Raw genomic sequence first — 24471 nt, 5'->3', positions numbered from 1 at the left:
AGCAACAGTTTGAAGTTAAATACATCTTGATGCATTTGTTTCTTACAAACTGGTGTGGATTACTTGTGGATTATTGTGATGTTTTTATCAGCTGTTTGGACTCTCATTCTGACGGCACCCATTCACTGCAGAGGATCCACTGGTGAGCAAGTGAAGTCGCGAGATCTTTTGTCCTTAGAATGGAAATCAGAGGGTAAAGTCAAGTAACTTGACAGAATTTTCATTTTTTGTGTGCACTATCCATTTAAGAAAACAGTCAAAACATATTCTAAAACATTTGAATCTTAAAATATATACATCGTACATTTTACATACAGATATTTAGCCTCAGAAGACGGAATACTATTCGTTAACATAACTTTTGATTAACATTGTTCATTTAAGAGTGTTAGAATTATTTATATATAAAAGTCACAGATCAAGCCAATACAAGTGTGTAGACATAAATGACAACTTTAGGGGGGAAATGAACTTCCCCAGGCATTGCATTATAATTGAATCAGCAGTAAAATCTTAGGTATGCACATGTCTTATGTAAATAGTGAATGCTTTGTAAGAGGATACGAGAAAGGGCTGAAGGTGACTTCTTGTTTTAGCTGAAAGGGAGAGGGTTAGAAAAAGATTTCAGGACAGGTGAAAGGTCAAGGGAGGGAATCATATGAGGGGCCTCCTAAAAGTCGCTCCGTTGATGAGAGATTAAAGACAGATTGCTGGAAAACACTTGACTGCAACAAGTAAAATTAAAGAGTAAAAGCCTTTTGGAGTCTGCTCACATTTGATGCTCACTGCATATGCAAACTTAACTAAAATATGTGCATGCTACTGTATGCGGTTCCTGTAAAATATATCTACTTGCGTCCAAAAGTAGTGAAAATGCTAGAACATCTGATCTTTTGTATGTAATGACTATGCTTTCTTTGTTTTTAGCCCTACACCTTTTGTTTATTTCAAGTTTTAAATGAACGAAATCCCAGATTTTCAACGTGAGCTCAGACTTTTGGGCACCGTTGTATATTTTAGTCCTTTATTAATAAGAGCATGATACATGTTTTCTAGTGCTCGTTGCATGCGGCCCTGGAGTGCGAGTCTAAAAGTAGCCATCACTGGCTGTTGTAAATTTCAATCATCGATGGAAGCTGAGGAGGGATGAATGGGGTGGGGTGAGCCGATACGGGGCGGAGTAATCTCACCGGCGCCACCTTAAAAAAACAGTCGCGCCGATATGTCAGTCCAGACGCGACCCAGACAGCGCTCGGGCCGGGGGCCCAGCCGTGAGAGCCGCGTCGTGATTGGCTGAGCGCCGCCGTCCTTTTGAGACTCGCCCTCCTATTGGCTGGAGCCGGGCGAGACGCTCAGCGCACAATGTCTACCCGCTTTTGTGATTGTAGCGAGCGGCCAGGACGCGGAGACAGCGAGCCTGATAGTCCGCTATCGACCCCGATACACTCAGATTAGATGCTGGAGGGGGAAGGGGACGCGAATTTCTACCTCTCCGTCCTTGTCCAGAAGACAGCTTTTCACTATTCTGCAACAATACGACCGATGTGTGAGTATTTATTTTTTGGTGTGTTTGTCTTATTAATTTGTAAATGCACGTTGCACCATTCGAGACCGTATAAGAAACCGAGCGGATTCAGCGATACATTTCGCTCGCTAAGAAGCACGTTTCGCCAAAGGTGTGCCTGGCCGTGTCGCAATAGCTCATCTTTGCCCTTGTCTGAGCTTTGAAATATTTCGTAACTGTCTAGAGAGTCTCGAGACACTGACATGTCCACCCTCTCCCAGCAAGTTCACGAGCAGGAGGCTGTTCATTCATCAGTTCGCCTTGGTTTTGTCGAGCCGACTAGTTAGTTACCAGACTGCGCGCGTGAAGTGTTTAGACGGCGGACTCGATGACGTCACGTGACCGATTATGCGTTTGTTTGCCTGCAGAGCAGTCAACAGTTTGGCTTTAACTTTGCATGGCATTTTATGAGCTGCAGTATAATCCTACTTGGGTAAGGTATAGTTTAAACAAGGGCTTTCTGTTGAATTAGGCATACTCTCATACAGTAGTGCGTGTTAAATCTGTTAATAAGTGTCTACATCTTAAAATGGGACCATAAACCTTGGGGCTTCGTCGTACTGTGAGATGCCTAAAGCTGGGTTTGGATCCGAATGTCCTATTGAATCAAGCTGCCATGCTTTAGTCAAGTACACTGTACTATAGCTATATGATGAAATAACCGAGTAATACACCCAGATAAGAAGAGAGGAATAATGCATGAGTGTGTCAGTGAGAAAAAAATGAAAAAGAACCCTCTTTCTCAAATATTATCAGTTCATGGCATTGTATATTCTGTCTTAATGTAAAGTTGTTCCTCTGGTGCTCTGCCTCAAGGGCCACTTGCGCAGACATGGAGAGCATCGCTGAGTCTGATAATAAGGGTCTCAGAGACGCTCCCCCCAGATTAGAGTTGATGATGCTCAGAGATCTGAAGTGTCAGGATCCGTCAGCGCTCCACCAGCTCTCAATTACCACTGCACTCTAGAAATCTTGCACTTTTGCACTTGCAGCATCTCGTGCAAAGATCACAGGGGTTTTCATCACAGCAGCACGAAGTTCTGCCTCTTATGTACAGAACACGAATTCAAATTCATCACAGCTGTTTAAAGCACCTCAGTCACTTACAGCATATGCAGTTAAAACATTTTTTGATATTAAAACACTTTTTTCCCCCTATCTCAGTTCATTGTGCATGGAAAACTGTGAGTATGTGGCCTTCAAGTGAAGTCAGAAATGTCGTAATTACAAGTTCCGACCAGGCAAAGTCATATTTACGAGTGCAGAAAATCAAATTTCTTGATAAAACACGAGTTGCCGAGTTGTGATGTTGGAAGAGGCTGTGTTTATTTGAAACATTGTGAAAATACTGATCTATAACATAGATATCTTACACACAACATAGGCTTATCTGTAACCTTTATAGAGATCAGTGAGAGGAAAGCAATTCTGCAGTGAATACTGAATGATTTTGCAAGTTACTTTAATTTGACATGCTGTATTTTAATTGTTTTAGCATTGTGAATTCAGATGTACTTTTTGGGGATTATATTGTTCACAGTTGCTTTGTTTTGTTTAGGCTATGTGACTTAAATGCAAATTTGTAATAACGAGTGCCTGACTTGGGAGTACGAGTTTCCCAGGTGCACTTGAAGGCAGAATAAAGCCATTTGTTGGCTGTCTTTTTACTCTGTGTTATTGCTTTTTTGCTTTTTTAAATATTTGGTATATTTGGACTTGCATACCAATCTAGTACCCTCACTATTTCTGCAGTATGTAGTATGTATACTGTGCAAATATGCACTTTTTCTGAATACATGAAGCAGATGGTCTATTACGATGTCCAGTAATATGATAAAGCACACCGCATGGAATACTGTATCCCATATTTCCAATGCACTCCACTTCCATTCCCACTTCCCAGTGTGACAAATTATATATTTTTTACTCATTATTTGATCAAACTGCCAAAAGACTTACATTTTTATACACTTTTTTTACAGCAATACAAAAAGAAAAGACAGCCTCGTCTTGACATTCAGGAAAAACGACATGCACAATTAAGAATTAATTCCCACTATCGATTTTAAAATGAGAGAACAAATTATTACAACGTAGTCAGATTGCCACAATTTACTAAAATAATGGGACAAATTTGTATAAATTGCCACAATTTACTAAAATAATGGGACAAATTTGTATAAATGGCCACTATTTAACTAAAACGATGGGACGAATTTGTATAAATGGCCACTATTTAACTAAAACGATGGGACGAATTTGTATAAATGGCCACTATTTAACTAAAACGATGGGATGAATTTGTATAAATGGCCACTATTTAACTAAAACGTTGGGATGAATTTGTATAAATGGCCACTATTTAACTAAAACGATGGGACGAATTTGTATAAATGGCCACTATTGAACTAAAACGATGGGATGAATTTGTATAAATGGCTACAATTTAACTAAAACGATGGGACGAATTTGTACAATATGGTTCTAAATGAACTTAAATGATAGAAAAAGTTTGTACAATGTGGACATGTTTTAACTAAAGCAAGGAAACATATGAATAAAAACGTAATAATACATAAAAGTTGTGGGAACAAATTCTTAATTTGTGGCCATAATATTCTTCTTACACATGCCATGTGTTTGACTTCCATACAAAATAACCTAACAATCTATTTGCAATCTAAAAACTGGATGCCACTCAGATGCAAGGCGATGATCATGTGACATCAGGTTTTCCTACTGTTTGTGAAATCCATATTCAGCAAATAGTAGACAGTATAAAGTGTATAGCTACTGGGCCGTATTCAATAGGTAGTATAGTATACTGTACCATCTAAATGTAGCTGCTCCAACATGTCACCCTCGCCTTAATCAATGAAACCTGTTTGACCAAACCATGTCAGACAGAGTTGGTGAGTGTTTGGGAAACCAGTTTGGAAGCATTCATTATTTTTGCAATTCGGTTTGGAGCACACATCACCTTTAATGGCAGTAAATATACACTATTAGGAAAACGAGCATAATTCTTCCACTGATGTCCATGAAGCATTACTACGGCATTGACAGTGTGTTGGCATACTAGATGCAGCGTGTAAGAGTCGTGTGTGTTGATGCTGCTGTTCTGTTTTCCCATCTGTCAGAGCAGCAGGATGTCCGTGAACCCTCCCAACAGTAATGACGCCTGCCTGAGTATCGTGCACAGTCTGATGTGCCACAGGCAGGGCGGAGAAAACGAGGGCTTCGCCAAGCGTGCCATCGAGAGCCTGGTCAAGAAACTGAAGGAGAAGAAGGATGAGCTGGACTCCCTCATCACCGCCATCACCACCAATGGAGTCCATCCCAGCAAGTGTGTGACCATCCAGAGGACGCTGGACGGACGCCTACAGGTAAACCACGCTTACAGTAACTGATGTTGGTTGAACCATTAACATTTGCTTTAATGCAGTGAATGACAGGAATCCCTCCAAATGTTAATGCTGAATGGATGAGTCATTTCTTCATTTGGCAGGCTTTTTTCTTGTCTGCTTTACTTAGTGTTAGATGGCTTCTTCAGGCAGGCACCGAATTGCTGTTTTAGGTTGTCATTCTGTCAATGTGAAGGTTTGATTGGACATGACACAGCGGTAAAGGTGTTTAAAGGGTTTCATGGGACCTATTTGGTGAGGATGTGTCTTTGTTACAAAAAACTAGCGGTAGACTGATAGATTGGCCAAAGTCGATTATTTGGTAGATATTGGCTGTTTTGGGATTATTGGGCAGTAACCATGTCCAATATCTTGCTTAAGAAAAGCGGTAGTTTCAAATCTACCAAGAGTGCTCTCAATGCATAATGCATGCTTTTTTGTTTTCTGAAATTTGAGTGAATATAGCATAAATATAAATAAACACCCTCTTGCACACTCAAATGGTTTCAAACTGTCAAGAAATCCAATATTCTTTGGAGATAGCAACATTTCAGTCGTGATTCCTTTGTTTCATTCATTTGTGAGAGATGTCACATGAATGAAACTAACAAACAAATAAATAGATACAATTTTGGATTTGTTGCAAGCTGTGGCAGATTGATTCTGTTTTCTGAGTAAATATTGTGTAAAATAATCCCTTTAATTCCCATCTAATTTAGTATCAATAAATTGCATTATATATACAGTACACTAATCTTCAAAAGTTTGGGTTTGGTAGAAGTTTCTCACCAAGGCTGCATTTATTTGAGCAGAAAGACAGTATAAAGAGTGATATTCTGAAATATTATTACCATTTAAAATAATAATTTTCTATTTGAACATATTTTAAAATGTAATTTATTCCTGTGATGGTAATGCTGAATTTTCAGCATCATTACTCCAGTCTTCAGTGTCACATGATCCTTCAGGTAATGCCCATATTCGTGACGTACCTGGATGCTAAAATATTATTTATTATGTAAACTATAGGCTTTGTACTTCACTAGCATTATCGACCTAAGTTATCATCCTTCACGTAAGCTATAACAGCACAGTGAGGCGGTGGACGCGCTGAATGGCACAGATTGTACTATTTAAATGGGTCATATGATGCGATTTAAATTTTTCCTTTCTCTTTGGAGTGTTAAAAGCTCTTGGTGCATAAAGAAGATCTGTAAAGTTGCAAAGACTAAAGTCTCAAATCCAAAGAGATATTCTTTATAAAAGTTAAGAGTCAGCCACGCCTACCTAAAACGGCTCGTTCTAACACGCCCCCCACATGTCTACGTCACTATGTGGGAAGATTTGCATAACGCCGCCCAAATGTTCACGCAAAGAAAGAAGGCGTAACTTTTATTTTTGCTGTAGTTTTGTTGTTGCCGCCGCTGCTATGTCGTGAAGGCGCTGTGTTTCGTTGTGAAAGCGAAACTACTTTGTTTGGTCTTCCAAAAGAGGACAATATCGCTTCGTCATGCCTGGAGCTGATCCGTGCTGGTTGCTGAGGAAATACATCAACTTTGCGCTGTGGATCACCGGATCGGCTTTCACTGTGGACGAAGCGGAGTCCAGCCCGGGGTCGTCACAGGTGGTTGCCACAAGTCCTCCGGACGCTCCTTCGTCGAATCCGCCGGCCGCGCTGTTCTCAAGCCTGCCGCCTCTGCTCACTCTAGCCCCCGGCCTCTGCTCACTGTAGGCCGCCGCCGCTCACTCTAGGCCGCCGTGTGTGACACTGTGTTTCGTTGCGAAGGCGAAACTACTTTGTCTGGTCTTCCAAAAGAGGACACGACTACAAATCAGTGGTCTGGTAGAGTAGACTACAATGCCGGCTGTTCTGACTCACAGACTGTAAGTACGTTTTTTATATTTAAAGAGTTTTTATATTTTATATTTTTTATATTTAAAGCGAGTTTTTTTGCGAGATGTGACCTTGTGTGACTCTGTGTTCTACACGCTGATCTATCGCTGGTTTCTAAACACACAACAAACTGCGTATTCCCTGTCATTCATTTTCACTTAAATGTAGGTCTAAAGGCCCGTTCACACCAAGCACGATAACTATAAAGATAACGATAAAGATATAGTTCTAAAAATCGTTCTCAGTATTAAAGAATAGCATAGTTCACACCACAACTATTACGATAACGATACAGAGAAACGATATCGTTGTGATCACTTTCAAAAGGTTTTTTTTTCCAGCTGATGAACGATAAAACACTGACAGCCAATCACAATCCATCCTGCTGTAACGAGCTCAAGAATTTAAAGTGGCAGACGCGTGTGCGCTTAGAATAAACAGACGATATCGTTCGCTGGTGTGGACGCTAATATCGTTATCTTTATAGTTATCTTTATAGTTATCGCTCTTGGTGTGAACGGGGCTTAATGCTTGACAGTTCGTGACATATCCTCTGAAAAACTCTAACGCCGGGGTGTTGCCATTGCGACTTTGATGAATTTACAGCTGAGTGCGGGCATTTCACTCGTTGGATGCATCAATGCCACATTTGCATAGGCCGTACTATTCGAATTCATGATTGGTTGATTGCAAAATTCAAATACTAAACGAAACGATAAAATAATGTTATTAACCGGTTAATGGCCATTTCAAATAAGCGTTTCTGTTCGGAACTATTAAATTTGATTTCGTTTCTGTTTCTGGTTATGTTCCTGTCAAAATTTCGTTCGTTTCCGGATTTTGCTTTCGTTCCTTGAACTGACTTCAAAGCCCTGTTTTTAGAATTCTTTGATGAATAGAAAGTTCAAAAGAACAGCATTTATTTGAAATATAAACCAATATTTGTTATTGTATTAACAGTAAAAACATCTTACTGACCCCAAACGTTTGAACAATAGTGTATGTTTTTTTTATATTGGTCATCAGCAGCACACCGAACTCCATAAAACCACTCAAATAACTTATATTGATGGCTAATGCAAGTTATAATTAATAGATTATGTAGTAAACACGTTTTACCACGTTTAAATCCATACCTCAGAATTCCCCCCAAAAAACAGCTCAGAAAAGTTTGTAGACTCTATCTGAGATTCACCGTCCGTCCTGCTCTCTAGATAACAGTTTTGGCATTGGCCGTTTAAAAACTCATATCGGTCAACCACTGTATAAACTACCTTTCCCCAGTCTAGAATAACTTTGGAAAGTGTGTTTTCCTACATTGTTCACACAATTGTGTTTCCCCTAATCTATTTGTGACTCCTGCGATAAATAAAGCTAGACAATGTAAATAATCAAGGCATTGTCCATTGAATAAACGTAGTGATTGGGTGTTGCTTTGAGGCCCGACGCTAATCACATCCACACCACCCACATCTGAACATACGGCTTTCATATGGGAGACTGATGCAGTCGCAGCTTCAGCCAATGCTAATAGCATCGGTCTCCATGGATACTAGATGATTGACAGCAGCTACAAAGAGAGACATTCATCACAAGGCCTCAGCAACCTCAAGGTAAAAGTGGTGGTTTATATGGAGGAGGATGGCGTCTGTGCAGTTTCCCCACCCTTTCGTATGGGCAGATTTTGAGGGAGGGGTGGAGGAGAGGCTGGGAAGGTTGTTTTGTCTAAAACACAGGAAAGGGGCCGGGTTAACTTAAGGCCGTCTATTTTTTCCTCTGTGTAGAAGGGCTGTTGGTAGATAGTACACGCTATTCTTTACACACAAGATGTGATGATATCCGGGCAACACAAGTGAAAAAAGCAGTGAATGTGCAGTAACAGAGGATCTGGTGCAGTAAAGCTGAACTACTGAGTGAAGACATAATGTGTCACCTTTATAATAAAAAAAAAGAAAATGATGTGACATGTGGCCAAGCATGGTGACCCATACTTGGAATTAGTGCTCTGCATTTAACCCATCCAAAGTGCACACACACAGCAGTGAAGGGGAGCAGTTGGGGGTTCGGTGCCTTGCTCATGGGCACCTCAGTCGTGGTATTGAAGGTGGGAGAGAGTGCTGTACATTCAATCCCCCCCCCTCCAATCCCTGCCGGTACGAGACTCAAACCCGCAACCTTTGGGTTACGAGTCCAACTCTCTAATCATTAGGCCACGACTTCCCCAGACCCACGACTTACTGACCTTATCACAGACAGTGAGAGAATGGAGAAAAAGAGACATAAACTTACTACAAACACCTCTGACTGCACAGATATTATTATTACCTATTTATCACCAATATTCTTATTACCACAAATATTATTGCATCAAGTATCTTTACAATATAACCTACAGTTAGACTAATGAACTATATTACTTTTTTGTTATTATATATATATTTTTTTTTTACTTTATTTGTATATTCATTTATTTTTGTCTTTTACCATGTGGCACTTAAGTGTATTGAATGTGCACTTGTAGTGTACTTCAAATCCTAAGTGTATTTTTAAAAAAAAATGTACGTGCAGATAATATAAAATTAATAAAAGGCTACAAAACGTGTACTTAGAGTTCACTTTCATGACTTTCATGGCAAATTAAAAGTTCATGCATTATACGACTGATAGACTGCAACGGTTGGACTTAAAAATCATCAAATGTGTTCTACTGAAGAAACAAAGTCACCTACATCTTGGATGCCCTGGGGGTAAGCAGATAAACTTCACATTTTCATTTTTGGGTGAACTATCCCTTTAAAGTACATTTGAAATCATTGTTTTATTAATCTTTTGTCATGCTTTAAAGAAGTACACCTATTTTGATGTGTTGACTAACATACTAAAGCACATGGAAATTACTTGACTATAATTTTAACTGTAATTTTAAATGTTAATATATTAATGTATTAAATTGCAAATTCATTACATATGTGTGAATACAAAACTATTTAAATACATGACTTAGTTTAAATAGAAATGACTGTAAAGTATATTTTAGTTTGCTACAAATGCTTGTCAGTACATTTAGCAGTACACTTTAACAAAATTTCAAAGACAATATAAGTATTTATGAAACTATATAGAAAGATGTAGTCCTAATTAACTAATATTCAGCTAATTGCATTTAATATAAAGTAAAACTATATTTTCATTTAATTGCAATTAACATGCAATAAAGTGTCTGAAAACGTGACATTATTAAATATTTTATATATAATACTATATTATTATATAATACTATATTATTTTATTTTACAGTGTACTCATTTTATACTACTTTTTTACAGTGTACTAAATTTAAGGTCATGGTTTACACAGATTTTACCACATTAAGGTCTCTTTCTGGTTTTGATATCGATATTTATCAAGATGTTTCATACTATTAATGGGTAAATGGGAAAAGTATTTCACATGTTTATTCCACAAGGAGTGAGTGTTAACGTAACTTGTTGAGATTTAGAAATAAACATCGAAAATGACTCCCAAGTTGATCTTTGATATTGTGGATTTTCCCTCCCGATACATATATCTAATTTAAGTGAATTTTAGGCGCTCTGTAAAGCAACAACATCCCAAAACCACCATAAAATCACTAGCACATGGTTATTGCGTCAGAAGATGTTTGGGAATATTATTCATATCAGAACATGTTCACCAGCGTTTGTGTCAGATGTGTTTTAATATGTAGGTTTTATAAAGACAAATAAGTTGAATTTTCAAGTTTTTAACGTCATTGTTAATAATGAATAATTTTTTTTTTATTTTCTGCAATTGTATAATGCAATGGAGATGTCCACCTGGTGTAAATTGGCTTTAGTGACCAGTGAGACTCTTTTGTCCGCTCTGGGGTTTGAGGGTTTGAACCCTGGTCCTTTTGGTTAGCAGCCCCACCACATTTGTGTCTGTTTCAGTGAGTCTGCCTAAGTGTCCCTGACAGCTGGATTTATCCCTCTGCTCAGCTCTCGTATCATGCTGCTAGTGCACAACTGTAGCGTCATGCCTCTAGTGTTAATCTACAGAGGATTATCATATCACACATACGTCCTCCCTGCTGTCCTGCTGTCCTGCTACAGCTGTGATGCGCACTCAAAACTCAACACATGACCTTATGCTCGGTGTGCGTTCAGGATCATGTGGCGCTCTTTTGTCATGCTATTGCATTCCTGTTAAAACGTTTTGGTCATTTAGCAGAAGTTTCAGAGTGGCATAGCGATAGGTCATGTGATCCAGTGCACTGAGCCACATCATCACTCGCATGGGCGACATGAGTTTGTTTAGTTCCTGATCTCGGTTCCCATCTGTCAATAATAGACATGCAGGCCAAAAGTACAATTTAAAACTATGCCTTTGCTGAGGAGTGTGAGGAATCGATAGTTAACCAAAATTAATTACATTATATAAAACGTACATTTTTTTTTAAATAATTGTGATTTTAAAATGACATGTATTTCACACAGTTTAAATGTTCTAATATCTATAAAAAAAATACAATATGTAATTAAAATACATTAAATACAATATTATTGTTAACTAAAGCTAAAACTAGCTTTGAAATTTAGCTTTGAAAGTTATTGAAATAAGGCTGAAATAAAATGTAAATATTAGATAGAAAAATAAAAAAATGAAAACTAGAAATAAATGTAATAATAACTGAAATGCATTAATATCAATATATACATTTATTAATATAATGTATAATACATTTTAAAAACTGAAATAAATTAAATAGGCTAGGTAGAATTGTTTTTTAAAAACTAGGCTAATAAAAAGCACATAAAATGTCCCAAAAATATAAATATAAAATACTATAATTTATTGTTGTTTATTATAATTTACTAAACTAAAATTAGTACATAAATAATATTAAAATAACACTGTAGTGATCACATAATTTAGTAATAGATTATAACTACTATTATAAGGCATGTTTTAATGTACCAAAATAATGAAATTGAACCAAATCATGACCCACTATCTTGGTGTATGGCTGCATCATTTTGTCAATAATTTAGAAAATTACCTGAATTGAATTGTGTGAAATATTTAAACCACTAATAAAGTTTTTATATTAATGCTTGGCACATTCAATTTTAATTGGTTGAAAACTTTCCCATGACTGGTTAATATCTATGTTATTGTGCAGTACTTAACAGATTATTTTGCCTACAGTATTATTACACTATGTTGTAATCCTCATGAACTCTTCCTTCTCTTGTTTCTCATGTTTTCTTTCCGTAGGTTGCTGGGCGTAAAGGTTTTCCTCATGTAATCTATGCGCGGTTGTGGCGCTGGCCCGACCTTCACAAGAATGAGCTGAAGCATGTGAAATTCTGCCAGTACGCATTTGACCTCAAATACGATAATGTCTGTGTGAACCCTTACCATTACGAGAGAGTGGTGTCACCAGGCATCGGTAAGTCTGCTGTCCTTTCATTCATCACCATGAACCAAGACATTACTGAGCTGTGTGCAGCACTTCCTGTGCCTGGAAAAATAGTGTCTCATGCTTTTTTAGCAGTGAAGGAAAACATATTGTAATATTGTTTTTCTATTTTGTCTTTTTTTTCCTCTCATCTCAAGTTGGTCTTAGTCTTCAAAACACGGGTACATTAAATCAAATGATAAATTATACAATTTCTAAAATATATATTTTTAAAAAATATGAATTTATTTATTGAAATATTTATTAATGAACAGATAAAGTTGCGAAATTATGAAATATTGAACATGATGATAAACAGTGTTATTTTAAGTTTTTCTACAAAAAAATGACTTGCCATTCCACACAGGTTCAAAACAGATTCACTGATTCGATTAAGGCCCAAAGGAATCTGTGAATTTTTTTAATTTTTTTAATGAACTGACTCGATTTGTCCTCTGGCTGGTATGTAGGTCCCACTGGCAGACTAATAAAGGAAGAGTACAGCCACGACTGCATTCAGATGGACGTTCCCCCTGGCCTGCCTCCTCAGCAGGACCACCAGGGGGCGATGAAACTCCCTCCTCCGGACCACTACGGCCAGCCACTGCCTCCTCTACAGCTGCCTTCAGAACCCAGCCGCGCCCCCCCACCGGTCACCCTTTACTCCAACATGCCCCTCTCCCCCACCGGTAAGAGCTGACCGCTGGCCACACAGGACTTTCAGCTGTTGTAATCACAGTGTCATCTTCCAAACTCTCATGTCTTTCAGCTTCAGGCTCTATGATGCCGATGCAGGGAGGTCACGGTGAAGGCTTACTTCAGATTGCGTCTCCTCAGGGTCAAGTCATGACCCCTACACCTCCCCCCTCCACCCCCACACATGGACCCCCACAGACCCCTGTCCCACCCCAGCCTCCACCCAACCAGAACGGCTACAACAGCTCCAAACACTCCCAGACGCAAGGCTCCTTTCACAGTGAGTATAGCACCGCCACCTAAACAATCACAACACGACTAGTGATAAATCCTGTTTGTGTTCATTTGAGTTTGTTGACTGGTGTTACAATGCCATGTTTACATGCACATCATTTTCTGATTAAGGTTCATATTCTGGTTAAACTTTATTTTGAAAAGAGGTTTACATGTTTCCTCTTCCAATTTATTAAGCTAGATTTTTAGTAACAGGGTTCCCGCGGGTCCTTAAAGTCTATCAAATGTAAGGCCATAAAAGTCATAAATGGTACAAGAAAGTCTTAATTATGATTTCAAGAGGTCTTAAATTTGGGGACGGAAAGACAAGAATTGCGATTATAGCTTAACAAAGGCTATGATTTCATTAAATAAACATGAGCACTGCACGCTTCAAAGGGCGAATTGAATTCCAAAAGGATTTTTTGCACCCTTGAAGGGCACTTTGGGAAGGGGACGCCATTTGTAGGGATGTTCCAAACGAAAGTGAACAACTGAATCCCTTCACGAAGGGCCCTTCCAGAAGCCCGTTAGTGAAGGGAACATATGATGGTCACTTCACGGAAGTGATTTTCGTTTGTGATCATGTGATCTTCGGTTAGGAGATCTTGCGATGCTTTTTAAAGCAAAGTTGGGGTTGATTTCGACTTCACATACAAATGTAAGTAGAATAGGCTAATTAAATTTGTCTGTTTTAATGTAATACAAACTATTTTTCGTCAGTGATAGAAATATGATTTAAGACTGTAGTGTAAGCAAGTTTAGTTTGAAAACGTTTAATAGTAAATAAGACACAATTAGACAATATTTGAATAAAATAATAAGAAGAAATATTTATTTGGAACAACTGATGGAGTGCTGAATGCTGCACACACGCACAGAGTTGTCAAGGTAAAATTTGGTCAGTCATTTCCAAACGCTTATACGAGACAGTAATGCCCTACACCCTTCAAAGAACACACTTCAAGGGCCCTGCCCTTCAAAGGGAGTAGGGCACAGGGATGCTGACTTCCGTTTGGAATTCACTCCAAAGTCAGCTGCTGTGCTGCTTTGTGTACTGCCGTTACCGGGGAAGCCACTATATTTCTGCGGTTCTGAAATGAATGTGCATTTTCAATAAGCCCGTCTGCTGTTTCAAGTTGTTTTAAACCAAAAACCTGAAAATACAGTGTACTTTTCTGAACCCATCCAAAAAGCTGCAAATATTTGTGTGCCTCAAATAACCAGTGACTCCGGTGAACATGAATCGGGATCGCAAAGCCTTTTGACATTATGAAATAAATGCCAAACGCTGTTTTGTAATAAAATCAAATTTATATCAAGCACATCAATGTCAGCTCAGTAGAGCTGTTTGGGTCCTACGGTGACACGGGTTGCTACTACAGTTAACTGTTGCTTACATTCAGACATGCGGTTGTGCATGCAGTGAAGAGAGCAGAAAGCAAATGAAACTTTCAGTGAGTGAAAAACAATGGCATTCTCAAAGATTAGGAAAGTTGACGGGTCCTTAAAAAGTCTTCAGTTTAGTTGTATGAGATTTAAGGCTATACATTTTATGGCATAAAAGCTCTTAAATGGTACAAGAACGTCTTAATTATGTTTTCAGGAGGTCTTAAATTTGGGGACGGAAAGACAAGAATTGCGATACGGCTTAATGAGATGAATAAACTTCAAAAGGCGATGATCTCATTAAACACAAGCGCTGCATGTTTCAAAGTCACGTGCTGCGTTGCTTTGTGTACAGCTGTTACCGGGGAAACCATAATTAATGTGCATTTTCAATAAGCCCGTCTGCTGTTTTTGTTCAGACCAATGGGAAAATCGACCCATATGCAGCAAACACTCAGTTGTAAATGTGAACCAGTGGATCGACAATAAGCTAATGCTAAAGCATTATAAAAATCTAGATAATTAAGACGCTAAGATATATTTATGTTTTTTAATATAATAATTGATTAATAATAATTGTTTAAATTAATATAATAATGGATAATTTTGACTCATCTCTTTTCTTAAAAATTGTTTAAATGTGAAGCTTATCATTTAATAAAACTTTTTGTTTTTGTGAAAAACTGCATCTGAACTGTAAATCATGCTTTTTACAGTCATTTTACAGTTACCATAGATATTGCCCTCCTCCACTCATTTGGTATTAATTTTATTTGTGCAGGTCTTAAAAAGGTCTTAAAAAGGTTTTAAAAAGTTTTAAATTTGGTTTTAAAAATCCTGCAGATACCTGTAGTAATTAGTTATTTAAGTGTTATTTTTATGCTATTATATTATTTGATAAATAAAACCCGTTTCTGTCAATTATTATTATTATCATTATTTTATTTTATTTTATTTTTTATATATTATTAAAGTATTTATTTATATTTTTTATAACTTTTTTTATTTTTATTTTAAATGTAACATTTTCATTTTTAAATTTAGTTTACATTTTAGTAATTTTGTTATGTGTTTTAGACATTTTTATTATTATTTAATACTTTTCTTTAGCTTTAATGTTTTTTACATTTTAGTTCTAGTGTTAGTAATTTTAGTACGTCAGCATTTATTTTGTTTCAGTTAGTTGCCAAGGTTAGTTTTTCATCAACATTTATGATTTTACTTCAGCTTTATTTCAATTAATGAAAATATTTAATAATTTTTGTATTAGTTAATAATAACATCTTGGTTTCTGTTTCTGTAGCCCCGCCCACAGTGAAATCTCATTTATCCAAACTGCACTCCTCAAAGCCGTATATCAAACATCACATTTATTGGCCGTAGTTTTGGCATGTTTGGCATATATTTTCTCTTTCAGTGTAGACCGATAAAATACTTGTCGCTGGAAACTTGTCACGTCATGCCTGTTTAGGTGTTATGATCTTTTCATTGCTTCATACACAAAACATTTCTAATCTTTAAATTGCTGCAGCAAACTGGACAGGCAGCAGCACAGCCTCCTACACTCCAGTAGGACCCCAGCAAAACGGACGCGGCCACCAGCCTCCTCTCCATCACCCACACTTCTGTACGTTTGCCTTAAACATTGCTACAAACATGCATGCAAATATACCATTATTCTTAATAGAACTGAATTAATCCATTATTATTTCTTTCTCTATCAGGGTCTCAGCATCACAGTTCAGCGTCTTTCCCCCCTCCAGTCTCCAACCATCCAGGTTTATACTTTATATAGTCTTCTCCCCACTAAAACACACAATTTAATAGAATTTTAAAAGAAATTAATACTTCTATTCAGCAAGGACACATTAAATTGATCAAAAGTGGCAGTAAAGACATTTATAATGTTACAAAAAATGTTCCATTTCATATTAATGCTGTTAATTGTAGAACTTCAAGAAAGAATCCATTTTCCACAAAAATATTAATCAGCACAACTGATTTAACAATTGCTAATAATAATAAATGTTTCTTGAGAGCAAATCAGCATATCAGAATGATTTCTGAAGGATCATGTGACACTGAAGACTGGAGTAATGATGCTGAAAATTCAGCTTTGATCACAGGAATAAATTACATTTTAAAATATATTACAATAGAAAACAGCTACTTTAAATTGTAATAAAATTTCACAATATTACTGTTTTTACTGTGTTTCTGTTCAAATAAATGCAGCCTTGGTGAAGATAAGAGACTTCTTTCAAAAACATTAAATAGTCTCACCAATATGCTTTCATTTCTGCTCATGTTCTCAGACTCAGTTCAGTATGCGCTGCATCCACAGGTCCTGAGTTCTGGTGCTCCATCTCATACTTTGAGATGGATGTGCAGGTGGGGGAGATGTTTAAAGTGCTGTCCAGCTGTCCGGTGGTGACGATTGACGGGTATGTGGACCCCTCAGGAGGAGACCGCTTCTGCCTGGGTCAGCTCAGTAATGTGCACCGCACAGACGCCAGTGAGCGCGCCAGGTATGTGTGCCGCAATCACACAACTGTTCCAGCCAATGAATCTCAGAGCTGAGTCATATATTGAATATTCACGATTTACTCCGTATTACTTTGTTGCAGATGTAAAACCAGCATTGTGTATTTGACAATGATTTTAATGTCCTTTTTATTTAGCTATTAAAGGAACACGCCACTATTTTTGAAAATAGGCTCATTTTCCAACTCCCCTAGAGTTAAACAGTTGAGTTTTACCGTTTTCGAATCCATTCAGCCGATCTCCGGGTCTGGCGGTAGCACTTTTAGCTGTAGCTTAGCATAGATCATTGAATCTGATTAGACCGTTAGCCCTAGCTGGGGACTATTTTCAGGCACTGCGTAATATCATTGCGCTTGCTGCACCCATGGTACGGCAGCAAAGTTCCTTGATTATTACGCCGGAATGAGAGTATAGTTCCTAGCCATATCGGTCTAGAAAATCACAACTTTTCATTTTCCGTCGGTCTTAGTACACGATGTAACTACAGAAGAGTCAAGTTTTATATAGGAAAAATATAGAAACTCTTTGGTCATTTTTGAGCGAGATGCTAACGGTCTAATCAGATTCAATGATCTATGCTAAGCTAAGCTAAAAGTGCTACCGCCAGACCCAGAGATCGGCTGAATGGATTCGAAAACAGTAAAACTCTACTGTTTAACTCTAGGGGAGTTGGAAAATGAGCCTATTTTCAAAAATAGTGGAGTGTTCCTTTAAGTTTTAAATACCAATGCCAGTAGAATTGTTTCATATTTCTTCACAACTTGAATGAAAGCGCTAAAATTAGAGTTGTAAGGGCATCAAACAAAGGTGATTCTTGGTGCAGATGCAGACAGTTTCAAGCTATTGAAGAAAGACATTTTTAGAGCAAGGAGGAGAAATCAGTGTTATTTTATATACAATTATAGTATTTATTAATTGAATAATGTTTTGAATCAGCTTTTATTTTATATTTTTAATGTTATTTTAGTTTACGTTTTAGTGATTTTATGTCTTTTTGTTATTCTGATTATTTCTAACTGTTTTAGTTAACATTTCAGTTTTATCAACTTATGTCAGTTAGTTTCCAAAGCAACATTTCTCATTTTCATTCAAGTTTTTAAGCTTATTTTTTCATTTAATATTTAGATTTTTATTTCAGCTTTATTTCAATCAATAAAATAAATCGTTTTAGTTTTACCTAACAATAACAACACTGCATGAATTAGAATAGAGGTGTTTAATTACTAACATTATTAAAGCTAATAGAAAGGACTAAAGCACATCACAAAATTACTAGAACCTAAACGAAAATTAATATTAATATGTGAATCATGCTAAAATAATACTGATGACTAAAATCAGATTAAAAAGATATATATATATATATATACCTTTTTACCATAAATACGATGAAAATCATCAAAAGGCTGAAAAATATCAAGCTATATTGTCCAGACCCTAGAGGCTATATGTGTGTGATACGTGTTTATTTGTGTATAGATGAATTTCACAGGTTTTATGTTTGCTTTAACACACATGTTGCAAAAAACGTCTTACTGTGCCAGATTGACACTGTGATGAACAATAATAAACAACAGATTATGTGAGAGTAACAGCCGGGAAATAACTGGCTTTAACAAACTGATGAAATGGACTGTAAGACATCAAAGGCACATCTGGTTTTGGTTATGACACTCGGTGGCATGTGTTTATTTGTGTTACATTACTATCTGATGGAAGGAGAAATGTTGTAAAGGCAGTGCTGTTTCAGTCACTGATTCTCCAGCTGTCTTGTCTTTCTGTCTGCAGGTTGCACATAGGTAAAGGAGTGCAGCTGGAGTGTCGCGGCGAGGGCGATGTGTGGATGCGCTGCATGAGCGATCATGCCGTCTTTGTGCAGAGTTATTACCTGGACAGAGAAGCGGGTCGAGCGCCAGGAGATGCAGTGCACAAAATCTACCCAGGGGCCTACATAAAGGTAAAAGATACCAGCTTTGCTGACTGTAGACTTCAGAAATAATACATTTAAGGGGTTCATCATATTTGTAAAAATTATTTATGGGAGGAAATGATGCAACGTTAATAGTGCCAGTCAAATAGCATTGATTTTTGTAGAAAACTAGATGAAAGCTTTATCTTTGAAAAAGTCTTTTATCTTTGATAAAATCTTTTTTTTTTTTTTTTTTTTTTAAATTTTTTTTTTTTTTTTTTTTTTTTAAATGCTTATTTTATTGTATTTTATCTACATTTTACTTGTTAAAAAAATCCAAATGTTAATAAATCACAAAAAAATACCAAAAAAAGTATTTCAATAATTAAATGTAAACATTTAAAAATGCTTGTTTAAATAAATCACTTTTGAAATGAACAATAAATAGATAGATTTAATTTATAGTTAATAGTAATTTATTATTATTTTTTATTATTTTTTTATTTAATCTTTGAGATACTGCTTTTTTCGGTTAAAATATAACACTTCAAAATCCAAAATGTTAATAAATCACTTTTCAAATTGAAAAATAAATGGATTAATTTAGACCATCTGCATATTTGTTTAATAAAATTTCTTGTTTTTTTTTGTAGTTCAAATTAAGTTACATGCAGCAAAATAAAAAAGCAACTAAAAATCAATTTATTTATCAATTTGAAAAGGTTATTATATTATTAAACCTAACTAAATTTTGCATTTTATATATATAAAAAACTATATTTTAAAATTAAATAAGCAGCTTGTCAATATATGCCTATTTGTCAAGCAATTGAAAAGCGATTTATTTATATTTTTGAATTTAAAATATAAATAAATATTTAAAAATGTAAAATAAATCATAGATACATTTAGACAAATTCCTTATTTCCCTTTTGAAATACCGCTTTGTGCTGCAGTGTTTAATGAACTCATCCCAGTATGTTTTCATAGTACTTGATAGTGCAGTCATGCTATTATAATTACTCGTATCTCAAAAAATCAAGGAAAAGTTCTCCTATTATGACCCCTATAATACCAGCCTCGATGGGCAGTGAATACCTTTGTGCACTTGAGAGCTCTGTGTGTATTTTTGCTTCTTGTCACATTAGATTTGCTTGATCCAGAGCTCGACTTTTTTTAAGCCTGTCCAGATGACTTCTCGTCAGCCGTTGTTTTAGGACACGGCAGCGAGGTCTGTGTTTGTCATTGCTGTGAGTGTGTTGTGTGGTTTCTGCAGGTCTTTGACCTCAGGCAGTGCCACAGGCAGATGCAGCAGCAGGCGGCAACGGCTACGGCGGCGGCGGCAGCACAGGCCGCAGCGGTGGCAGGGAATATTCCAGGACCAGGAAGCGTTGGGGGAATCGCTCCTGCAGTCAGTGAGTGTCTGCTTTATTCACCGTGAAGTCAAAATGAGGGTTTTGGGACTCACACATACACATTGCAGCTAAATTCGGTCGTCAATTCACCTTTCAGTGCTTAATTCTGTTCTGTACACACATGGTTCAGTAATTTACAGGAGTGAAAACCGCATTCTACAACCGAAATTACTCCAGAAAAATGCAGGCAGTGACAACCGCATTTACAGAAATTCTAGGCAGTGTGTACAGAACCAAACTGGACAACTAGTTGTTCATGATGTATTTAAACACATATCAGAGTTGTGTCTTTCTGTGTGTGCGGTGGTACGTTTCGACTCATTAGTGTTGGCAGATCTTCCTAGAACAAAAAGAGCAAATAAGAAGAAGCTCATGACAAACTTTAATCCAAATCTTGGAAATACGCCACATACCAAAATATCTTGACCTGCACCTGCCTACTCTGGTAACTCAATAAACTGGGTCGCTTTATAAACTGAGCCCAAACAACAATCCCAAAGATGTTTAATAATCATCGCTTATAATAAATGAACAAGGCAACCCTTCAAGAATGTGCTCTGCGAAGAAGCTTTCCAAACATAAACAAAACACAGCGGCTCTGCCGATGAGTTCTGTTCCTTACACACACAAAACTGTAATTTAGGGGATTCGCTACCATATTTAACCTCTTAACTGTCACCTCCCTTTTTGAACATAGACATGAAAATGTATTATCAAATGGTTGTCTCTTTTTAAAGAAGACGATCAGCATATTATTATTGAAGTGAAAGCATTTTAAAAAATGAAAGTGTAAAAAAGTTATGTAAGTTTACTGTAAAGAAAATGTACCGTACAATTTTTTAAATATGTATAAAATAAATATTTTACAAAATATTTTAGAATCTAAAATTGCTATGAAATCAAGGCCATATGTCTAAATAAATTATGTTCCAAATTTGAAGTTGATATTACAAAAATTGAGGTTTCTGTGAGATTTTGTTTAGGCGTTATACCAAAAATAGCCACCGGGTGACACCCAAACTCCATTCAACTTTTTAATGCATTTTCCTGTCACAAATTAATAAATTTCTGTCTCAATATTACATCTGTTACAAAATAACTACCAAATATGGAACCTGGAGACTCTCTAGACCTTTCTAACCATGTGTTTTGTCAAGATTAGAAAAAGTTTTGATCAAAACATTATGTAGTGAATTTTGTAAAATGACACTTGATAACGCCGGCTAGGGGGAGAAGCCCACTAAAAGGTTTTAAAGTACCATTTCCATAGTAACGCAAAACAGATTTAAAAACGGTTTTCACAGGATAATTGTTTAAGCTTTCGATTCTAATTTTGATGATTACTAAAATATGTGATAGGGAAAAAAGCAATAAAAAAAGAGTGCCAGTTAACAGACAGTTTCTCCTGAAACTTTACAGTGTGTGCATGGCCTGTGTCTGTTAGCTTTGAGGTCATCAAATCCTTCTGACTTCCTGTTTCAACAGGAAATAAGTCAATACAGGATAGAAAACTACTTTTGTTAAAGGGGTCATATGATGTGATTTAAATTTTACCTTTCTCTTTGGAGTGTTACAAGCTCTTGGTGCATAAAGAAGATCTGTAAAGTTGCAAAGACTAAAGTCTCAAATCCAAAGAGATATTCTTTATAAAAGTTCAGTCAGCCACACCTACCTAAAACGGCTCGTTCTAACACGCCCCCACATGTCTAAGGCATTCGGCCAATCACAACGCACTGGATAGCTGGCCAATCAGAGCACACCTCGCTTTTTCAGACCGATGAGCTTTGAAAAAATCGACGCGTTTCAAAAAGGCGGGGCATAGAGGAGAAACAATAATGTACAGTATGTGGAAAATAATGTGTTTTTTTTACCTTAAACCGCATAAACGCATTGCATTACATCAAATACACAAAATAATGTTCTTTTTAGCAACATCATATGACCCCTTTAAGTTGTATCAGATTTACAGATAGTTCCTTAATAGATTTTTTCAGTTCTGTAGCCTGACTTTGGGAATGTTTGTTTCCAGGCCTGTCAGCGGCAGCAGGGATTGGGGTGGATGATCTCCGGAGGCTGTGCATCCTGCGCCTGAGCTTCGTGAAGGGCTGGGGTCCTGACTATCCACGGCAGAGCATCAAGCACACCCCCTGCTGGGTGGAGGTGCATTTGCACCGGGCGCTGCAGCTGCTGGACGAGGTGCTGCACACTATGCCACTGGCAGACCTTGGACCAGCTAACTGAGAGCGAACGATACACAGCAAACACTCACCACACAGATACTGGACTCACTACAGTAAGCGTGCGAAGCACATTACGTGCTACAGTGTGCAGTCATTGGAATCCCAATGAAAACACAGCTGAAATTCACTACTCTAAAATTCATGTTTTTGAAAGATATTTCAGTGCATTTTATTGTTCTGTAGTGAAATGTTGCATTTCTTTTCGGGTGAATCTCACAAAAACATGTCTATGTCATATTTTGCTCTAATATAAAAAATGAATTTGTGACCCTGGAGCACAAAACCAGTCTTAAGTCGCTGGGGCATATTTGTAGCAATAGCCAAAAATACATTGTATGGGTCAAAATTATCGATTTTTGTTTTTATGCCAAAAATCATTAGGATATTAAGTAAAGATCATGTTCCATGAAGATATTTTGTAAATTTCCTACTGCAAATATATCAAAACTTAATTTTTGATTAGTAATATGCATTGCTAAGTACTTCATTTGGACAACTTTAACAGCGATTTTCTCAATATTTAGATTTTTTTGCACCCTCAGATTCCAGATTTTCAAATAGTTGTATCTCGGCCAAATATTGTCCTCTCCTAACAAACCATACATCAATGGAAAGCTTATTTATTCAGCTTTCAGATGTTGTATAAAACTCGATTTTAAAAAATTGACCCTTATGACTGGTTTGTAGTCCAGGTTCACATATTTGCTTAAAGAGAATGAAGACTGTTTGTAAGAATTTTTATATATATTTTTTGTATTATGATGAGGGCTGAACAGCGGCGGAAACATTTCCAAAAAATTCTAGAAAGTTTCTGGAAATTTACCAGAAATGTTCTGCCCCTTTGCAGCCCTAAATATGACATTATTTTTAATTAATTATGCACATTTTCCTGCCAAATTCTGAATAATTCCTGACAAAATAACTGAAATGTTTCCAGATGTTTTGAGTTTGTTTGTTTATGCAATGGTGATTCTTATCAGATTACTACAGAAGAGGATTAGGGCCAAGCAATAATAAAAAAATAAAACCGTCTTGTGATTAAAGTCATTATAATGCAAGATTAAACTCGTTAAATTTCAAGAAAAATGTCGAAATAAAATGTTGAGAATAAAATCATTAAATTTCACGAATAAAGTCATTGTGTTTTGAGAAAAAACCCTCATTAAATTTAGAGAAAAAAGTCTGAATAAAATGTTGAGAATAAACAATAGATGCTGTTTACACTATAATGCAAATAACCATAGATTCTATATACACTAAGTGAAAATAATGATATATTCTAATAACACTAAGTGACAACAGCAGCATTTTTAGCGATGTGCTATTCAAAGTGAAAATAGCGATTCTATTTACGCTATGTAAAAGTAGCAGATCTTTGCAATAAGTGTAAATAGTAATTAGATGCTATTTATGTTTATAAATAGTGACATATACTATTTGCACTTCAGCATTGTTGTACATTAACAGGATGCAATATTAACATAGAGTGTAAATGATTTTATTAAAATGATTAAATAGACGCTGCCTTATTGATACAACAAAGCCCTCCCTATAGCCTACCTACCCTGAAACCTACACAATTAATACATCATTATTAAACACTCGTTAGGCAATTGATTTCCACTTTTCCGATGTGATGTGATGAAAAAAGCAAGAAGAGCGAGTTCGGCAAAAGGTATATT

General features: G+C 36.6%; 1 protein-coding gene across 2 annotated transcripts; it reads left to right on the top strand.

Moving 5' to 3' along the window:
• Positions 1-1244: 1244 nt before the first annotated feature.
• LOC107698642 (mothers against decapentaplegic homolog 4-like) lies at positions 1245-23052 on the top strand. 2 transcript variants are annotated; one of them, XM_016499705.1, is made up of 12 exons: positions 1245-1546; positions 4710-4950; positions 12140-12314; positions 12482-12505; positions 12794-13012; positions 13093-13299; positions 16213-16308; positions 16406-16459; positions 17026-17209; positions 19014-19182; positions 20411-20549; positions 22579-23052. In XM_016499705.1, exons 2-12 carry the CDS (start codon positions 4714-4716, stop codon positions 22788-22790), a joined length of 1716 nt encoding a protein of 571 aa, XP_016355191.1. In that variant the 5' UTR covers positions 1245-1546; positions 4710-4713; the 3' UTR covers positions 22791-23052. The 2 variants fall into 2 exon arrangements, with proteins under 2 accessions (XP_016355191.1, XP_016355190.1); XM_016499704.1 differs by having other exon boundaries at positions 4705-4950.
• The last annotated feature ends 1419 nt before the right edge of the window (positions 23053-24471 follow it).

Source organism: Sinocyclocheilus anshuiensis, unplaced genomic scaffold, assembly GCF_001515605.1.
Source record: "Sinocyclocheilus anshuiensis isolate Anshui unplaced genomic scaffold, SAMN03320099.WGS_v1.1 scaffold150, whole genome shotgun sequence".
Taxonomy (NCBI): Eukaryota; Metazoa; Chordata; class Actinopteri; order Cypriniformes; family Cyprinidae; genus Sinocyclocheilus; species Sinocyclocheilus anshuiensis.
Note: the sequence above shows the minus strand (reverse complement) of the source record. Positions and strands in the feature narration are given on the sequence as shown.

Coding starts and splice junctions, on each gene's coding strand:
- LOC107698642 (XM_016499705.1), top strand. CDS start 4,714: ATGTCCGTGAACCCTCCCAACAGTAATGACGCCTGCCTGAGTATCGTG. Junction 12,506..12,793: donor TCTTAGTCTTCAAAACACGG/GTACATTAAATC, acceptor GCTGGTATGTAG/GTCCCACTGGCAGACTAATA. Junction 19,183..20,410: donor ACCCAGGGGCCTACATAAAG/GTAAAAGATACC, acceptor TGGTTTCTGCAG/GTCTTTGACCTCAGGCAGTG.